Here is a 13,387-nt window from a genome sequence, read left to right as displayed (position 1 = left end):
GGGTAGTTTTTAGTCGCCTATACATTTCTACGCATGCTTGCTTTTGGATAATGGTACACTTTTTATTATGTTGCTCCTTTTCTTTTTCTTTTTCTTTTTTTTTTTTTTAAATGAATTGACGCCCTTTTAATTATAAATGTTTTAAATCCCTCTTAAAACAATATTTATATGAATTTTTGAACTGTTTATGTTAGTTCCATTTAGACATATTGGGAGGAATTTGCTTGAATACATTTGATACATTTTGTCCATCTGTTCACAGCTGGGTATTGTATATAGAATAAATACAATAAAACTGATCGCTTTATTTGTTTTTTTCAGTTGTGGCATCATAATTGTTCCAATCACACACGCGCGTACGAAACAATTTTGGGACTTTTATTTTGAATCGTGGGCATACCGGAAGTACTTGTTTCGTACGCAGTGTGTGTGGACTCAGAAGTCATGCTTGTTGTCTTTTATTATTAGTTATATCGATGGATATAAAATAAGTACTTTTTGGTTAAGCGTAAAAGATACCGTAAACATGGCTACGAAACGTAAAGCTGATGCATCAGTGCCCGCAGAAGAGAGTGACCAGCTGCTTATAAGACCGCTGTGAGTTCATTCAAATAGCGAGATATGTTCAGTTCGCCTACTATTACTCATAGTTTTCTTGTATAATATGTATAAACACAGTATCTTACAATACTGAGATTAATTGAGATTAAAGCAGGAATCGCTTGCAGTCACCTGTGTTTAGCTTTTCCTTCGAGCTTTTAGATGTTACACCTTCCTAACTTGTGATGTTTCTAACAGAGGAGCTGGTCAAGAGGTGGGCAGGTCATGTATCATCCTGGAATTCAAGGGTCGGAAGATCATGGTAAGCACAGTTTTCATGGTCTCTGTTCTTTCCTTGTTTTGATGGATTTGACAGATGTTCTCTGACAAGCCATGTCTTTGCAGCTGGATTGTGGCATCCACCCTGGATTGGAGGGCATGGATGCTTTGCCTTACATTGATTTGATAGACCCAGCTGAGATTGATCTGCTGCTTATTAGCCAGTGAGTTCCAGTTCTTTGGATAAATGATATTGATTCATGCTGGCCTTCAAACGTCTGCTTAAATCCTCTTTCTCTCTGCCAGTTTCCACCTGGATCATTGTGGAGCCTTGCCATGGTTTTTACAGAAAACGAGTTTCAAAGGCAGGACTTTCATGACCCATGCCACCAAAGCCATCTACCGCTGGTTACTTTCAGACTATGTGAAAGTCAGGTACACTGCGGCTCTTGTTACTGCTTTAAACACAGAATTAATTGGATAAAACACTTTGATCATCACTTTTTGTCCATCAATGGCTAATTAAATTTCTTAATTTTTTCTATTGTTTCTTTTTTGTTTGAAGCAACATCTCGGCTGATGACATGCTATATACAGAGACAGATCTAGAAGAAAGCATGGACAAAATTGAGACCATCAACTTCCATGAAGTGAAAGAGGTGGCCGGCATCAAGTTTTGGTGCTACCATGCCGGTCATGTTTTGGGTGCTGCCATGTTCATGATCGAGATTGCTGGAGTGAAGGTAGGTCATGCAAAACCTGTAAATATCAGGGAATGTTAAAATTGTGATTTCAAGGATTGGAAAATTCATAACAGTTAATAAAATCTTAAAGAAATGTACCGGGTTCAATGCAAGTTAAGCTCAATCGACAGCATTTGTAACATAATGTTGATTATCACAGAAAAAAACAGTTGAATTGTCCCTTGTTTATTTAGCAAAACGCAAAAATCAGAGTTACAGTGAGGCAATTGAAGTGAAAGGGGCCAGTCCATAGACAATACACATTATATGCCATCCCAGATGTTTGACTTTTTTTCTTCTGCAGAACACAGATTACAATTTTTAGAAGAATATTTCAGCTCAGTTGGTCCATACAATGCAAGTGAATGGTGATCAGGCCTTTTGAAGCTCCAGAAAGCACATAAAGGCAGCATAAAAGTAACCATATGACTTCAGTGGTTTAATCCAAGTCTTCTGAAGCGATCTAATCAGTTTTGGGTGAGAACAGACCAAAAAAACTCCTTTTGCATAATAAATCTTTACGTCTCCTTGGCAATCATGTATTTAAGCTTGTTTACACTTCCTAGTGCCATCTAGAGCTCTGCGAATGCATCAAGCACTAGGAAGTGTAATCGAGCTTGAAATCATGATCGTGCCTAGAGACATGCCTGATAAGTTGAATAGTGAAAAAGTTATATTATATTATAAGAGTTATATTTTTGTCTGTTCTCACCCAAAATCGATTAGATTGCTTCAGAATACATTGATTAAACCACTAGAGTTGTATGGATTACTTTATGCTGCCTTAATGTGCTTTTTGGAACTTCAAAGTTTTGGTCACCATTCACTTGCATTGTATGGACCTACAGAGCTGATATATTCTTCTGAAAATCTTCATTTGTGAAAGTAATACACATCTGGGATGGCATGAGGGTGAGTAAATGATGAGAGAATTAAAACGTTTTGGTTATTAAACTATTCCTTACTATTAATATGATTTTAGTGCGATAAAAATTGTTGCATCAATATAGCAGCAAAGTTTTAATATTTGATATAACTTCACATTGATATGGTTATTAAATGATTTTATCACACTAAGATCATTTTAACATGTACAAACTCTTGTGGCTATACTTTTGAAACAACTTTATTTTAGCGTTTATGGATTGTCCCCATTCACTTCCATTGCGAGTGCCTCACTGTAACCACGATTTTTGCTACTTTGTTTTTTAAATAAACAAAGAACAATTTTTTTGTGGAAGAAAAAAACATTATACCACAAATTGTGCTTAACTTATACTGAACATTTCTTTAAAAGGTTGTTGAATAGTCATTTCAAGTTTCTGTAGTGAATATAAATGTTTCTAATTATCTGCTAGATATTGCTCTTTGTCCTTATCCAATCCTTATCTAGTATTCAGGAATGAAAATGTATTGGTCAAAAGGTGTGGGAACCCAGTAAGAAAGATTCATATGCAGTTTCCGATAATGATTGTGGTTATTGCTTTTCTCTTTAGCTGCTATACACAGGAGATTTCTCACGTCAAGAAGACAGACATCTAATGGCAGCTGAGATTCCCAGTGTCAAACCAGACATTCTCATTACAGTAAGTCAGAGCACTGCTGTATACAGAATGCTGGATACATGTTTTTTTTTAAATAGTCCATGTGAGTCACATTTCTCCCCATTTTTTCTGTTTATCTAGGAGTCGACGTATGGCACCCACATCCATGAGAAGAGAGAGGAGAGAGAGGCTCGTTTCTGTAACACAGTTCATGATATAGTGAACCGGGAGGGCCGCTGTCTGATTCCTGTCTTTGCTTTGGGTCGAGCCCAGGAACTGCTGCTTATTCTAGGTAAAGTCCTGCAGTTTAGACTTTCAGCAAGAACCAGAGATGATCAGCAATGCTGTCAGCCTTATGTTGAAAACCAATTAAAGGGATAGTTCTCATCATTTACGTACCCTTATGCAAAACCAGATGTGTATGACTTACTTTCTTCAGTAGAACACAAACAAAGATTTTTAGAAGAATATGTCAGCTCTGTAGGTCCATACAATGCAGGTGAATGGTTATCAGATCTCTGTAGCTCCAAAAATCACAAAGGAAACATAAAAGTAATCCACATGTCTCCAGTGGTTACATTTATATCTTCATAAGCGATATGATGGGTGTTCGTGAGAAACAGATCAAAGTTAAAGTCCTTTTTATTTGGTCTAAATCTCCATTTTCATTTTTACATCTGAAAGCCAAGTGTGGTGCCTGTTTAGTTTCACTTTTACATCTGAAAGTGAAAGTGGAGATTTAGAGTAAAAAAAGGACTTACATTTTGATCTGTTTCTCACCCATACTTATCATATCACTTCTGAAGACATGGATTTAACCACTGGAGACATATGGATTACTTTTATGTTTCCTTTATGTGATTTTTGGAACTACGAAGTTCTGGCCACCATTCACTTGCATTGAATGGACCTACAGAGCTCAGACATTCTTCTAAAAATCTTTGTTTGTGTTCAGCATAAGAAAGTCATACACATCTGGGATGGCTTGAGGGTGAGTACATAATGAGAGAATTTTCATTTTTGGGTGAAATATTCCTTTAAGTTCTTCCTGTCCTCTATTTCAGATGAATACTGGCAGAATCACCCGGAACTCCATGACATTCCTATTTATTATGCCTCCTCCCTGGCAAAGAAGTGCATGGCTGTGTATCAGACCTACGTGAACGCCATGAACGACAAAATTCGCAAGGCCATCAACATAAACAACCCCTTTGTCTTCAAGCATATCAGCAACCTCAAGGTGGGAATCTTCAGAATTTATTAGTAGACAGGCAAAAGCTTAAATGATGTAAATGGGTTCAGTGAAATACTGAAGGACACTTCAGGACAGAACTATGTGGTCTACACCACCATCAACTGACTAAAGTGTGGTGGGATGGGTAAATTTAATTTTCCAAATGTAAAGGGCTGTTCAGACCAAATGCGTTCTTGCATTAAAAAAAAGCTAGACACATTGCAACGAAGAGAATTGAACGCAGGTGTTTCAAGACTTTTTTTTTTTTTTAAATTTGAAGTTCTTTTAAACTTGACACATCGTCTATGCTGAAAAAACTACGAGATATGATGCAACAAAGAAGTCCGTCAACCACATGTTTACGTAGAAAGCTAAAGAACAGTTAGAACAGTTAAAAGACAGATGCAAAAACATTGTGAATGGCCCCTAACAGTATATTTTTGCCCTCTCATTCAGAGCATGGACCATTTTGATGACATTGGTCCTAGTGTGGTGATGGCATCTCCAGGTATGATGCAGAGCGGTCTCTCCAGAGAGCTGTTTGAGAGCTGGTGCACAGATAAGAGGAATGGTGTCATCATAGCAGGTTACTGTGTGGAAGGAACTCTTGCCAAGGTGAGGCTCATTGTTGTCCTGCATCAATACCACACAAATTAGCAAGGTTTTTCATGAATGGTAAATTCAACATAATGTTGGAACGTATTAGTGGCACAATTGACCTGTGCTCTCTGTGCAGCATATCATGTCTGAGCCAGAGGAGATCACCACAATGTCAGGACAGAAGCTTCCTCTGAAGATGTCCGTTGACTACATCTCCTTCTCTGCTCACACTGACTACCAGCAGACCAGCGAGTTCATCCGAGCTCTGAAACCTCCTCATGTGGTACAAAGTCTTAAGCAATCCCGATTTTGGTTTTTACATTATTTATGTTACCTTATTCTGGTTTGAAGCAGAGCATTATGAGATGACTAAAGGAACTGTTCCAGGTCAGGTGTTGTGTTATTGTTTTGGTAAATGGTCTGCTGATGTGATGTACTGGTATTCAGATCCTAGTTCATGGGGAGCAGAATGAAATGGCTCGACTGAAAGCTGCCCTGATCAGAGAGTATGAGGACAATGATGAGGTTCACATCGAGGTGCACAACCCTCGTAACACTGAGGCCGTGACACTCAACTTCAGAGGAGAGAAACTGGCGAAGGTGAGACTGCAGCAATGGACAGCATGTCCAATAAATACTTATATCTATTGAGAATAATAGTAATCACATTCACAATTCACATTCACAAAGTAAAATGGCTCATTACCTTAAAGGAATAGTTCACCCAAAAATGAAAATCTTTCATTATTTACTCACCCTAATGCCATCCCAGATGTGTATGCCTTTCTTTTTTCTGCTGAACACAAACAAAGATTTTTAGAAGAATCTCTCAGCTCTGTAGGTCCATACAATACAACAGCGTCCAAAACTTTGAAGCTCAAAAAGCACAAAGGCAGCATGAAAGTAATCCATATGACTCCAGTGGTTAAATCCATGTCTTCAGAAGCGATTTGATAGGTTTGGGTGAGAAACAAATCAAAATTGAAGTTTTTTTTTTTTTTTTTTACTATATATTCTCCTCCCTGCCCAGTAGGTGGTGTTATGCACGAAAAAATGTGAATCACCAAAAACAAAAGAAGAATTCTTAAGAAAGAAAGCGCTCAGGGGAGCTGTTTGAAGTGGGAATTTATAGTAAAAAATGACTTTTTTGCTGTTTCTCACCCAAACATATCTATAGCTTCTGAAGACATGGATTAAACCACTTTAGTAATATGGATTACTTTTATGCTGCCTTTATATGCTTTTTGAGTTCAAAGTTTTGGACCCTGTTGACTTGCATTGTATAGAACTACAGAGCTGATATATTCTTTTAAAAATCTCTGTTTGTGTTCAGCAGAATAAAAGTGAAGTGTTTATAGAAAAAATTTAATTCATAGATGTACAAAAAAATGTACATAATATCACGTGTAAAGCCATAGTTGATGCCCGAGTCAAAATTGACCCACGAATGCAAAAGATGTAGCAATTTTTTAAAATGGTTGTACAGTTATGCTCAAAAGTTTGCATACCCTGGCAGAAATTGTGAAATTTTGGCATTGATTTTGAAAATATGACTGATCATGCAAAAAAAAACTGTCTTTTATTTAAGGATAGTGATCAAATGAAGCCATTTATTATCACATAGTTGTTTGGCTCCTTTTTAAATCATAATGATAACAGAAATCACCCAAATGGCCCTGATCAAAAGTTTACATACCCTTGAATGTTTGGTCTTGTTACAGACACACAAGGTGACACACACAGGTTTAAATGGCAATTAAAGGTTAATTTCCCACACCTGTGGCTTATTAAATTGCAATTAGTGCCTGTGTATAAATAGTCAATGAGTTTGTTAGCTCTCACGTAGATGCATTGAGCAGGCTAGATACTGAGCCATGGGGAGCAGAAAAGAACTGTCAAAAGACCTGCGTAACAAGGTAATGGAACTTTATAAAGATGGAAAAGGATATAAAAAGATATCAAAGCCTTAAAAATGCCAGTCGGTACAGTTCAATCACTTATTAAGAAGTGGAAAATTCAGGGATCTCTTGATACCAAGCCAAGGTCAGGTAGACCAAGAAAGACGCATGGGACGCTCTTGGACTTTCCAGCACGACGATGACCCTAAGCACAAGGCCATGTTGACCCTCCAGTGGTTACTGCAGAAAAAGGTGAAGGTTCTGGAGTGGCCATCACAGTATCCTGACCTTAATATCATCGAGCCACTCTGGGGAGATCTCAAACATGCGGTTCATGCAAGACGACCAAAGACTTTGCATGACCTGGAGGCATTTTGCCAAGACGAATGGTCAGCTATACCACCTGCAAGAATTTGGGGCCTCATAGACAACTATTACAAAAGACTACACACTGTCATTGATGCTAAAGGGGGCAATACACAGTATTAAGAACTAAGGGTATGCAGACTTTTGAACAGGGGTCATTTCATTTTTCTCTTTGTTGCCATGTTTTGTTTTATGATTGTGCCATTCTGTTATAACCTACAGTTGAATATGAATCCCATAAGAAATAAAGAAATGTGTTTTTTCTGTACTTAAAACTATTTGGCATTTAAAAAGTAGTATATACCTCTACCGGGTCAAAAATGACCCAAACGCAATAGGAGGGATGGCTTGTATATAATGTTTTTTTATGGGTTTTACTGATATCTAGTTAGCAGTGTGTGGTGGCCAAAATACCACTGATTTTATATTGTATATTTGTTCATGTATGTGTTTATGTATGTTTATACATTTATTGGTTTTCCCTTTTTAATTCAAATTTCACACAATAATATGTCTATTATTCAAGCCTTTCAGTAGATTATCATTCAAAAATAAATGTACAGGTCTGCGAGTATCAGCTTTTTTACAACAACTTTGAATTTGACTCATCCAATTAGATTTTAGTTTCAGAACTATCCATTTTATAATTTGAGTTGTGGTCTTTTAAGGTGATGGGATCTCTCGCGGATAAAAAGTGTGCACAGGGCCAGAGGGTCTCCGGCATTCTGGTCAAAAAGAACTTCAATTACCACATCCTCTCTCCCTCTGACCTCTCCAGTGAGTTGGTGTTTGTTTGTAACACAGCTGTTAATCGTTTATGTATTTCATATGTGGTGCTTGTGTATGTATATGTGGTTCCTAGACCTGTTCCTTGTTTTTAATGATGCAGATTACACCGATCTGGCCATGAGTACAGTGAAACAGACTCAAGCAATTCCCTTCACCGGCCCTTTTCCCCTGCTGTTAAGTCAGCTGCGCCACTTGACAGGTGTGTGTCTGTGTGCATCTTGTGCCTGACCTTTCATACAAAGGAGTTAACATGGTATTTCTTAGTCACAAATTTAATGTTAAACTTTATTTATTTCCAGGCTTAAATTCAACTTTTAATCCCAGATTTTCAGTGTGCCCACAGTATATGTGCAGAAGTACAGTACTCATTTTGTGTGTGTGTGTTATAGGTGACGTGGAGGAGATTGAGACGGCAGAGAAAAGCGTAGTGAGAGTCTTTAACAGCATCACACTGATTCATGATAGCAACATGGTCGTGTTGGAGGTGAGGGCTGCAGTGATTCATACACCAGTGTAACTATGGAAACAGAAGAGTGTTAAATTTGTTGTGTGTCTCTGTTCCTCCACCAGTGGGTAGCCAACCCGTTGAATGACATGTATGCTGATGCAGTCACCACAGTGGTCTTGGAAGTGCAGTCAAATCCCAAAGCACAGAAAGGCAAGATTATTGTTTATATTAAGGGTTAAATCAATGAGACGGCAAAAAGAGTTTTACTTAAATGGCTTGTATATAATGTTTTTATGGGTTTTACTGATATCTAGTGAGCAGTGTGGTAGTCAAAATACCACTGATTTTATATTGTATATTTGTTTATGTATGTGTTTATGTATATTTATACATTTATTAGTTTTCCTTTTTTCTTTTTATTTCACACAATAATATGTTAATTATCCAAGACTGTCAGTGGATTATCAGACGATGCTGATGTTCTCAGAATTGTTAGATATTGCTTGAGTAAACAGCCAGGGCGATACATCATTCTGTCATTAATCTGTTCATTTCTGTATCTCAGTTTAGGCTGTGAACTGTCCTTGTCCAATGAATGATGTGAACAAAATAGACATTAATGTACTGTTAATGAACATTATTTTCTCTTTCACTTTCTTCTTTACACTAGTCGTTCAGCCTCAGGAAAAGAAGTTGGATGTGAATGTTTTCCAGAACAGATTACTGAAAATGTTCCAGTAAGTTCAGCCTCGCAGCACTATGCTAACCTTAGCTGCAATGATTTTGAGCGATTTAAATTATTTATTTATTTATTTGTCTGCCGCACTCTGCAGAGATATGTTTGGAGAGGAGTATGTCGACTTCAGTGATAAGAACAGTCTTTGTGTGAGTGTAGATGGGAAGACGGCATACATTAACCTGGAAACCAGAGTAAGTATCACAAAGTACTCAAAGGTGCTAACCAAAGAGGTGTATAATATCTGGCAAAGAGCTATTCATTATCATTCATCTCAATGGCAGATGCACAGTTAACTCATTTAAGAGCTCTAAAAATCATGCCACTGGAAAAACATCAACTATAATATACACTCACTGAACATTTTATTTGGAACACTATGGTCCTAATAAAGTGCCTGACGTGGTCTTCTGCTGTTGTAGTCCATCCGTCTCAAGGTTTGACATGTTACACATTCTGAGATACTATTCTGCTCACTAAAATTGTACAGAGTTGTTATCTGAGTTACCGTAGCCTTTCTGTCAGCTCAAATCAGTTTGGCCATTCTCTGTTGACCTCTCTCATCAACAAGGCATTTCCATCTGCAGAACTGCCGCTCACTGGATGTTTTTAATTTTTGGCACCATTCTGAGTAAACTCTAGAGACTGTGGTGCATGAAAATCCCAGGACATCAGCAGTTACAGAAATACTCAAAACAGCCTGTCTGGCACCAACAATCATGCCACAGTTGAAATCCCTGAGATCTAATTTTTTACCCATTCTGATGGTTGATGTGAACATTAACTGAAGCTCCTGACCCGTATCTGCATGATTTTATGCATTGCTCTGCTCATCCTAACACAGAAACAGCTTGTGTGGAGCAGTGCACGCTTGTTCATCATTACACGCAACGCATGTCTGGGGCACAAAAAAGCACGGTAGCGGATTTACTGTATAGAGAATGGAGACTTCACCCGCAAGCCAGGTGTGGGAGAGATAAGGGCAAGCTGGGGAGAAAATAATTGTTTTTAGATTTTAAACTTCAGCAAATTGAACTTCAGCATTCAATTTAGTTTGTATCGGTTTGTATAGTGTGTAATAATGCATTGGCAATGTACACTTAAAGCTGAAGTATGTAATTTCCACAACACTAGCGCCACCGAATAGAATGCAAAAAATAAACAATGTTTTCGAAACAGCTTTCTGAATACGCCTCTCGCCTGCCGTTGGTCAAACAAAGAGATAGTCCTGCCCCCAGCTCACACCATTGGTTGAGTAATGTTGTTGGGGTGGGTCTTAATGGGTCGCTCAAAACAAACAGAGAAATTTTTATAGCTCCACAGAGACGGTGTTTACAGTTTTCAAGAACATTAACCTCTGAATGGCTTACTTATAGTTGTCTTTGCATATTATGCTGGGATAGAAGAAAGTATTTTAACACCGACAGAGTTACATACTTCAACTTTAAGTTTCTCTTGCCAACGAAGCTTGATATGAATTGAATCTGCCCATTTGAACCTATTATTAAAAAAGTCCACTGGAAAACGGCAGGAGATTTTGCCCAACTTTTAATAACAGCATGACTTCAGTATACCTGTAAAAATGTCTCTAACTCCACTGACCAAGATTAATCGTGATTAATCACAGAAAACTCTGCGATTAATTCGCTAAAAAATTTTTATGGATTCACAGCCCTAGTTATTTTGCTAGAAGAATACACTGCTATTTTTGAATAGCTGTCAATGGAAAGAGAGTTTTTTTTTTTTTTATTTTAATTTTTTATTTTTTTTAGTCCAGATGGTGTAGTTATGACATCTACAAGCAGGGGCTAACTGGGCCATGCAACCCAGCCGAACCCTGACCGTTTGGTTTTAAAACAAGTTTAATGACAAGGAAAGAAATTAAATCCGTCCTTCAGATGAGACATTAAACCGAGGTTCTGACTCTCTGTGGTCATTACTGGCGCACTATGGCTGCCGTCACATCATCCAGGTGGATGCTGAGGAGAGTTCCCTGTTCACTGTGTAAAGCGCTTTGAGCGTAGTGTCCGAAAAAGCTCTATATAAATGTAAAATTCATTCATTAAAACGATTCTTACATGTTTTTTTGTGTGTGTGTGTTTAGACTGTGGAGTATGAGGAGGCCAGTGCAGAAGATGATTCTCTCAGAGAAATGGTTGAGCTCGCTGTACAGAGGCTCTATGAAGCCATGAACCCTGTGATGTGAGATGGGCAAATGTCTGGAGCTCTTCATTCCCCTCAAGAACTTTAGTTTTTAGACTCCAAATTGAAACTCCTGCAATCAAATTTTGAGCCACTTTGCTGCTTACCCAAACTGGAGACATGAAATGTTTAACTGGCAGAAGCACTTCAGAGGATTTTTTTAATCTCATAATGAAACTGAAAGGAAAAAAGTGCAGAGAGACATAAATGGTGGTCTGTAGTCGCTGTTCCAATAGTATGTAGTCATGATTTAAAGTTTTGTTTTTGTCCGATTTCTATTGAGCATTTTCTCTGTTTAAGATTAGGAACTATAATTTGTTAATGATCAATGTACTGATTTAATAAAAGAGGTTTTTGAGCCAGGTTGAGCTTGAAATACTCAACACATGTATAAAGGGCAACATTTTTATTTAAAAATGAAAACTTGTTACATTAAGTTATACAAACATCTAACACATTGATACAAAACACTGTTTCAATGTTCAATACTTTCTCTCACCCCATTGCAGTGTTTGGGAACCCATGCAGGGACAGTTCTTATGGATAGTACACAGAAACATTTAAATTCTGTCATTTATTCACCCTCATGCGGTTCCAAACCCATATGACTTGCTTCCATGGAACATGAGCCTCAGTTATCATTCGCTTTCATTGCATTCAAGGAAAGTGAATAGTGACTGAGGCTGTCAACCTGCTCAACATCTCCTTTTGTGTTCCATGGAATCTTAAAAAAAAAAAAAATATTGTAACAGCATGAGGATGAGTAAATGATGACAGAATTTTCATTTTTTTGGTGAACAATCTCTTTAATCTTTATTTGACACCAGGAATCAGGATTCCACATAGCATATTTATACTAATTCTATAAAGTACTTTTACAGGTTTTTGACAGAAAATGACACTAGTACACTTGGTAACACAATTTCATATTCATACACTGAACAAACAGCCCGCTGAATTCATATTTTGAATAAGATTCAAAGAAGGTGACTAGCCACCTAGAAATGACACAAATTGAGTCTTACAGTAGGTAATATTACATATAAGTTACACAAAACATGGAGTAAAATACTATTTCTTAGACAAATAAAAAAAAAAAAATACAAGGCACTTTAGATACTGTTCTCAGTACAGTGTTCAATATTAGTACACATTCTTTAAAGAGCAGCTGCAAGATGCATATTCTTGCATATTGTGATGCAGAAAAAGTATAATGGCTTGGAGAAATAAAGCTAATTATCTGTCTTTTTAAGTAGGTGTTTCATATAAAGCCAATGAGCCAGTGAAAACATATCTGCTGGTACAAATGTATAAGTAACAGTTACTGTACATGTTGACATTCAAGCATAGAGTACAAAAACACATTAAACCAAACAAGTATTTCAGAGCCAAAATATGAAAATATCAAATACCCCTAAAAAAGGAGTCTGATTGTCTTTTGCAAAGAATAAAAAAAGTGAAAGCACCAGATTATGGTCTATAGAGGTTACAAAATGTAATTTGCTGGTGAATGTCAGAGCACATACATGTAAAACTTAGTATCAGAAAACATAATGCGTATATTCATAATATAATGGGTCTCAAGATCTGCTAGCATCTGCGAAATCCCTCAGACCTGTAAACTCCGTACTAGCGTGTAAAGCCTTTAACTTGTTCACCCAAAAATGAAAACTCTATTTACTCACCCTCATACCATCCCAGATGTGTATGACTTTCTTTCTTCCGCAGAACAAGAATTTTTAGAAGAAAATCTCAGTTCTATAGGTCCAGACGACGCAAGTGAATGGTGATCAGGCCTTTGAAGCTCCAAAAGGAGATAAAAGTCAGTTTAAAGTAATCCATAAAACTCCAGTGGTTTAATCCATGTCTTCTGAATCGATCCAGTTGGTTTTGGGTTAGAACAGACCAAAACATAACTCCTTTTTCACAGTACATCTTGCCATCGCAGTCTCCTTGATGATCATGTTTTCAAGCTCGATTACACTTCCTTTAGCCATTTAGCACTCTG

At 37.4% G+C, this 13,387-nt stretch overlaps 1 protein-coding gene across 1 annotated transcript; it reads left to right on the top strand.

Annotated features, from left to right (window-relative positions):
* The first annotated feature begins 399 nt into the window (after positions 1-399).
* cpsf3 (cleavage and polyadenylation specific factor 3) lies at positions 400-11,780 on the top strand. Its single transcript, XM_051645254.1, has 18 exons — positions 400-597; positions 799-862; positions 946-1,043; positions 1,126-1,254; positions 1,385-1,562; positions 3,059-3,148; positions 3,248-3,398; positions 4,171-4,346; positions 4,797-4,955; positions 5,077-5,223; positions 5,388-5,540; positions 7,873-7,981; positions 8,094-8,192; positions 8,383-8,477; positions 8,564-8,651; positions 9,112-9,178; positions 9,275-9,371; positions 11,282-11,780. The coding sequence occupies exons 1-18, from the start codon at positions 527-529 to the stop codon at positions 11,381-11,383; spliced, it is 2,073 nt and encodes a 690-aa protein (XP_051501214.1). The 5' UTR covers positions 400-526; the 3' UTR covers positions 11,384-11,780.
* Positions 11,781-13,387: the final 1,607 nt, after the last annotated feature.

Source organism: Myxocyprinus asiaticus, chromosome 19 (genome assembly GCF_019703515.2).
Source record: "Myxocyprinus asiaticus isolate MX2 ecotype Aquarium Trade chromosome 19, UBuf_Myxa_2, whole genome shotgun sequence".
In the NCBI taxonomy this organism is placed as follows: Eukaryota; Metazoa; Chordata; class Actinopteri; order Cypriniformes; family Catostomidae; genus Myxocyprinus; species Myxocyprinus asiaticus.
Note: the sequence above shows the minus strand (reverse complement) of the source record. Positions and strands in the feature narration are given on the sequence as shown.

Coding starts and splice junctions, on each gene's coding strand:
- cpsf3 (XM_051645254.1), top strand. CDS start 527: ATGGCTACGAAACGTAAAGCTGATGCATCAGTGCCCGCAGAAGAGAGT. Junction 863..945: donor TCAAGGGTCGGAAGATCATG/GTAAGCACAGTT, acceptor ATGTCTTTGCAG/CTGGATTGTGGCATCCACCC. Junction 5,541..7,872: donor GAGGAGAGAAACTGGCGAAG/GTGAGACTGCAG, acceptor TGGTCTTTTAAG/GTGATGGGATCTCTCGCGGA.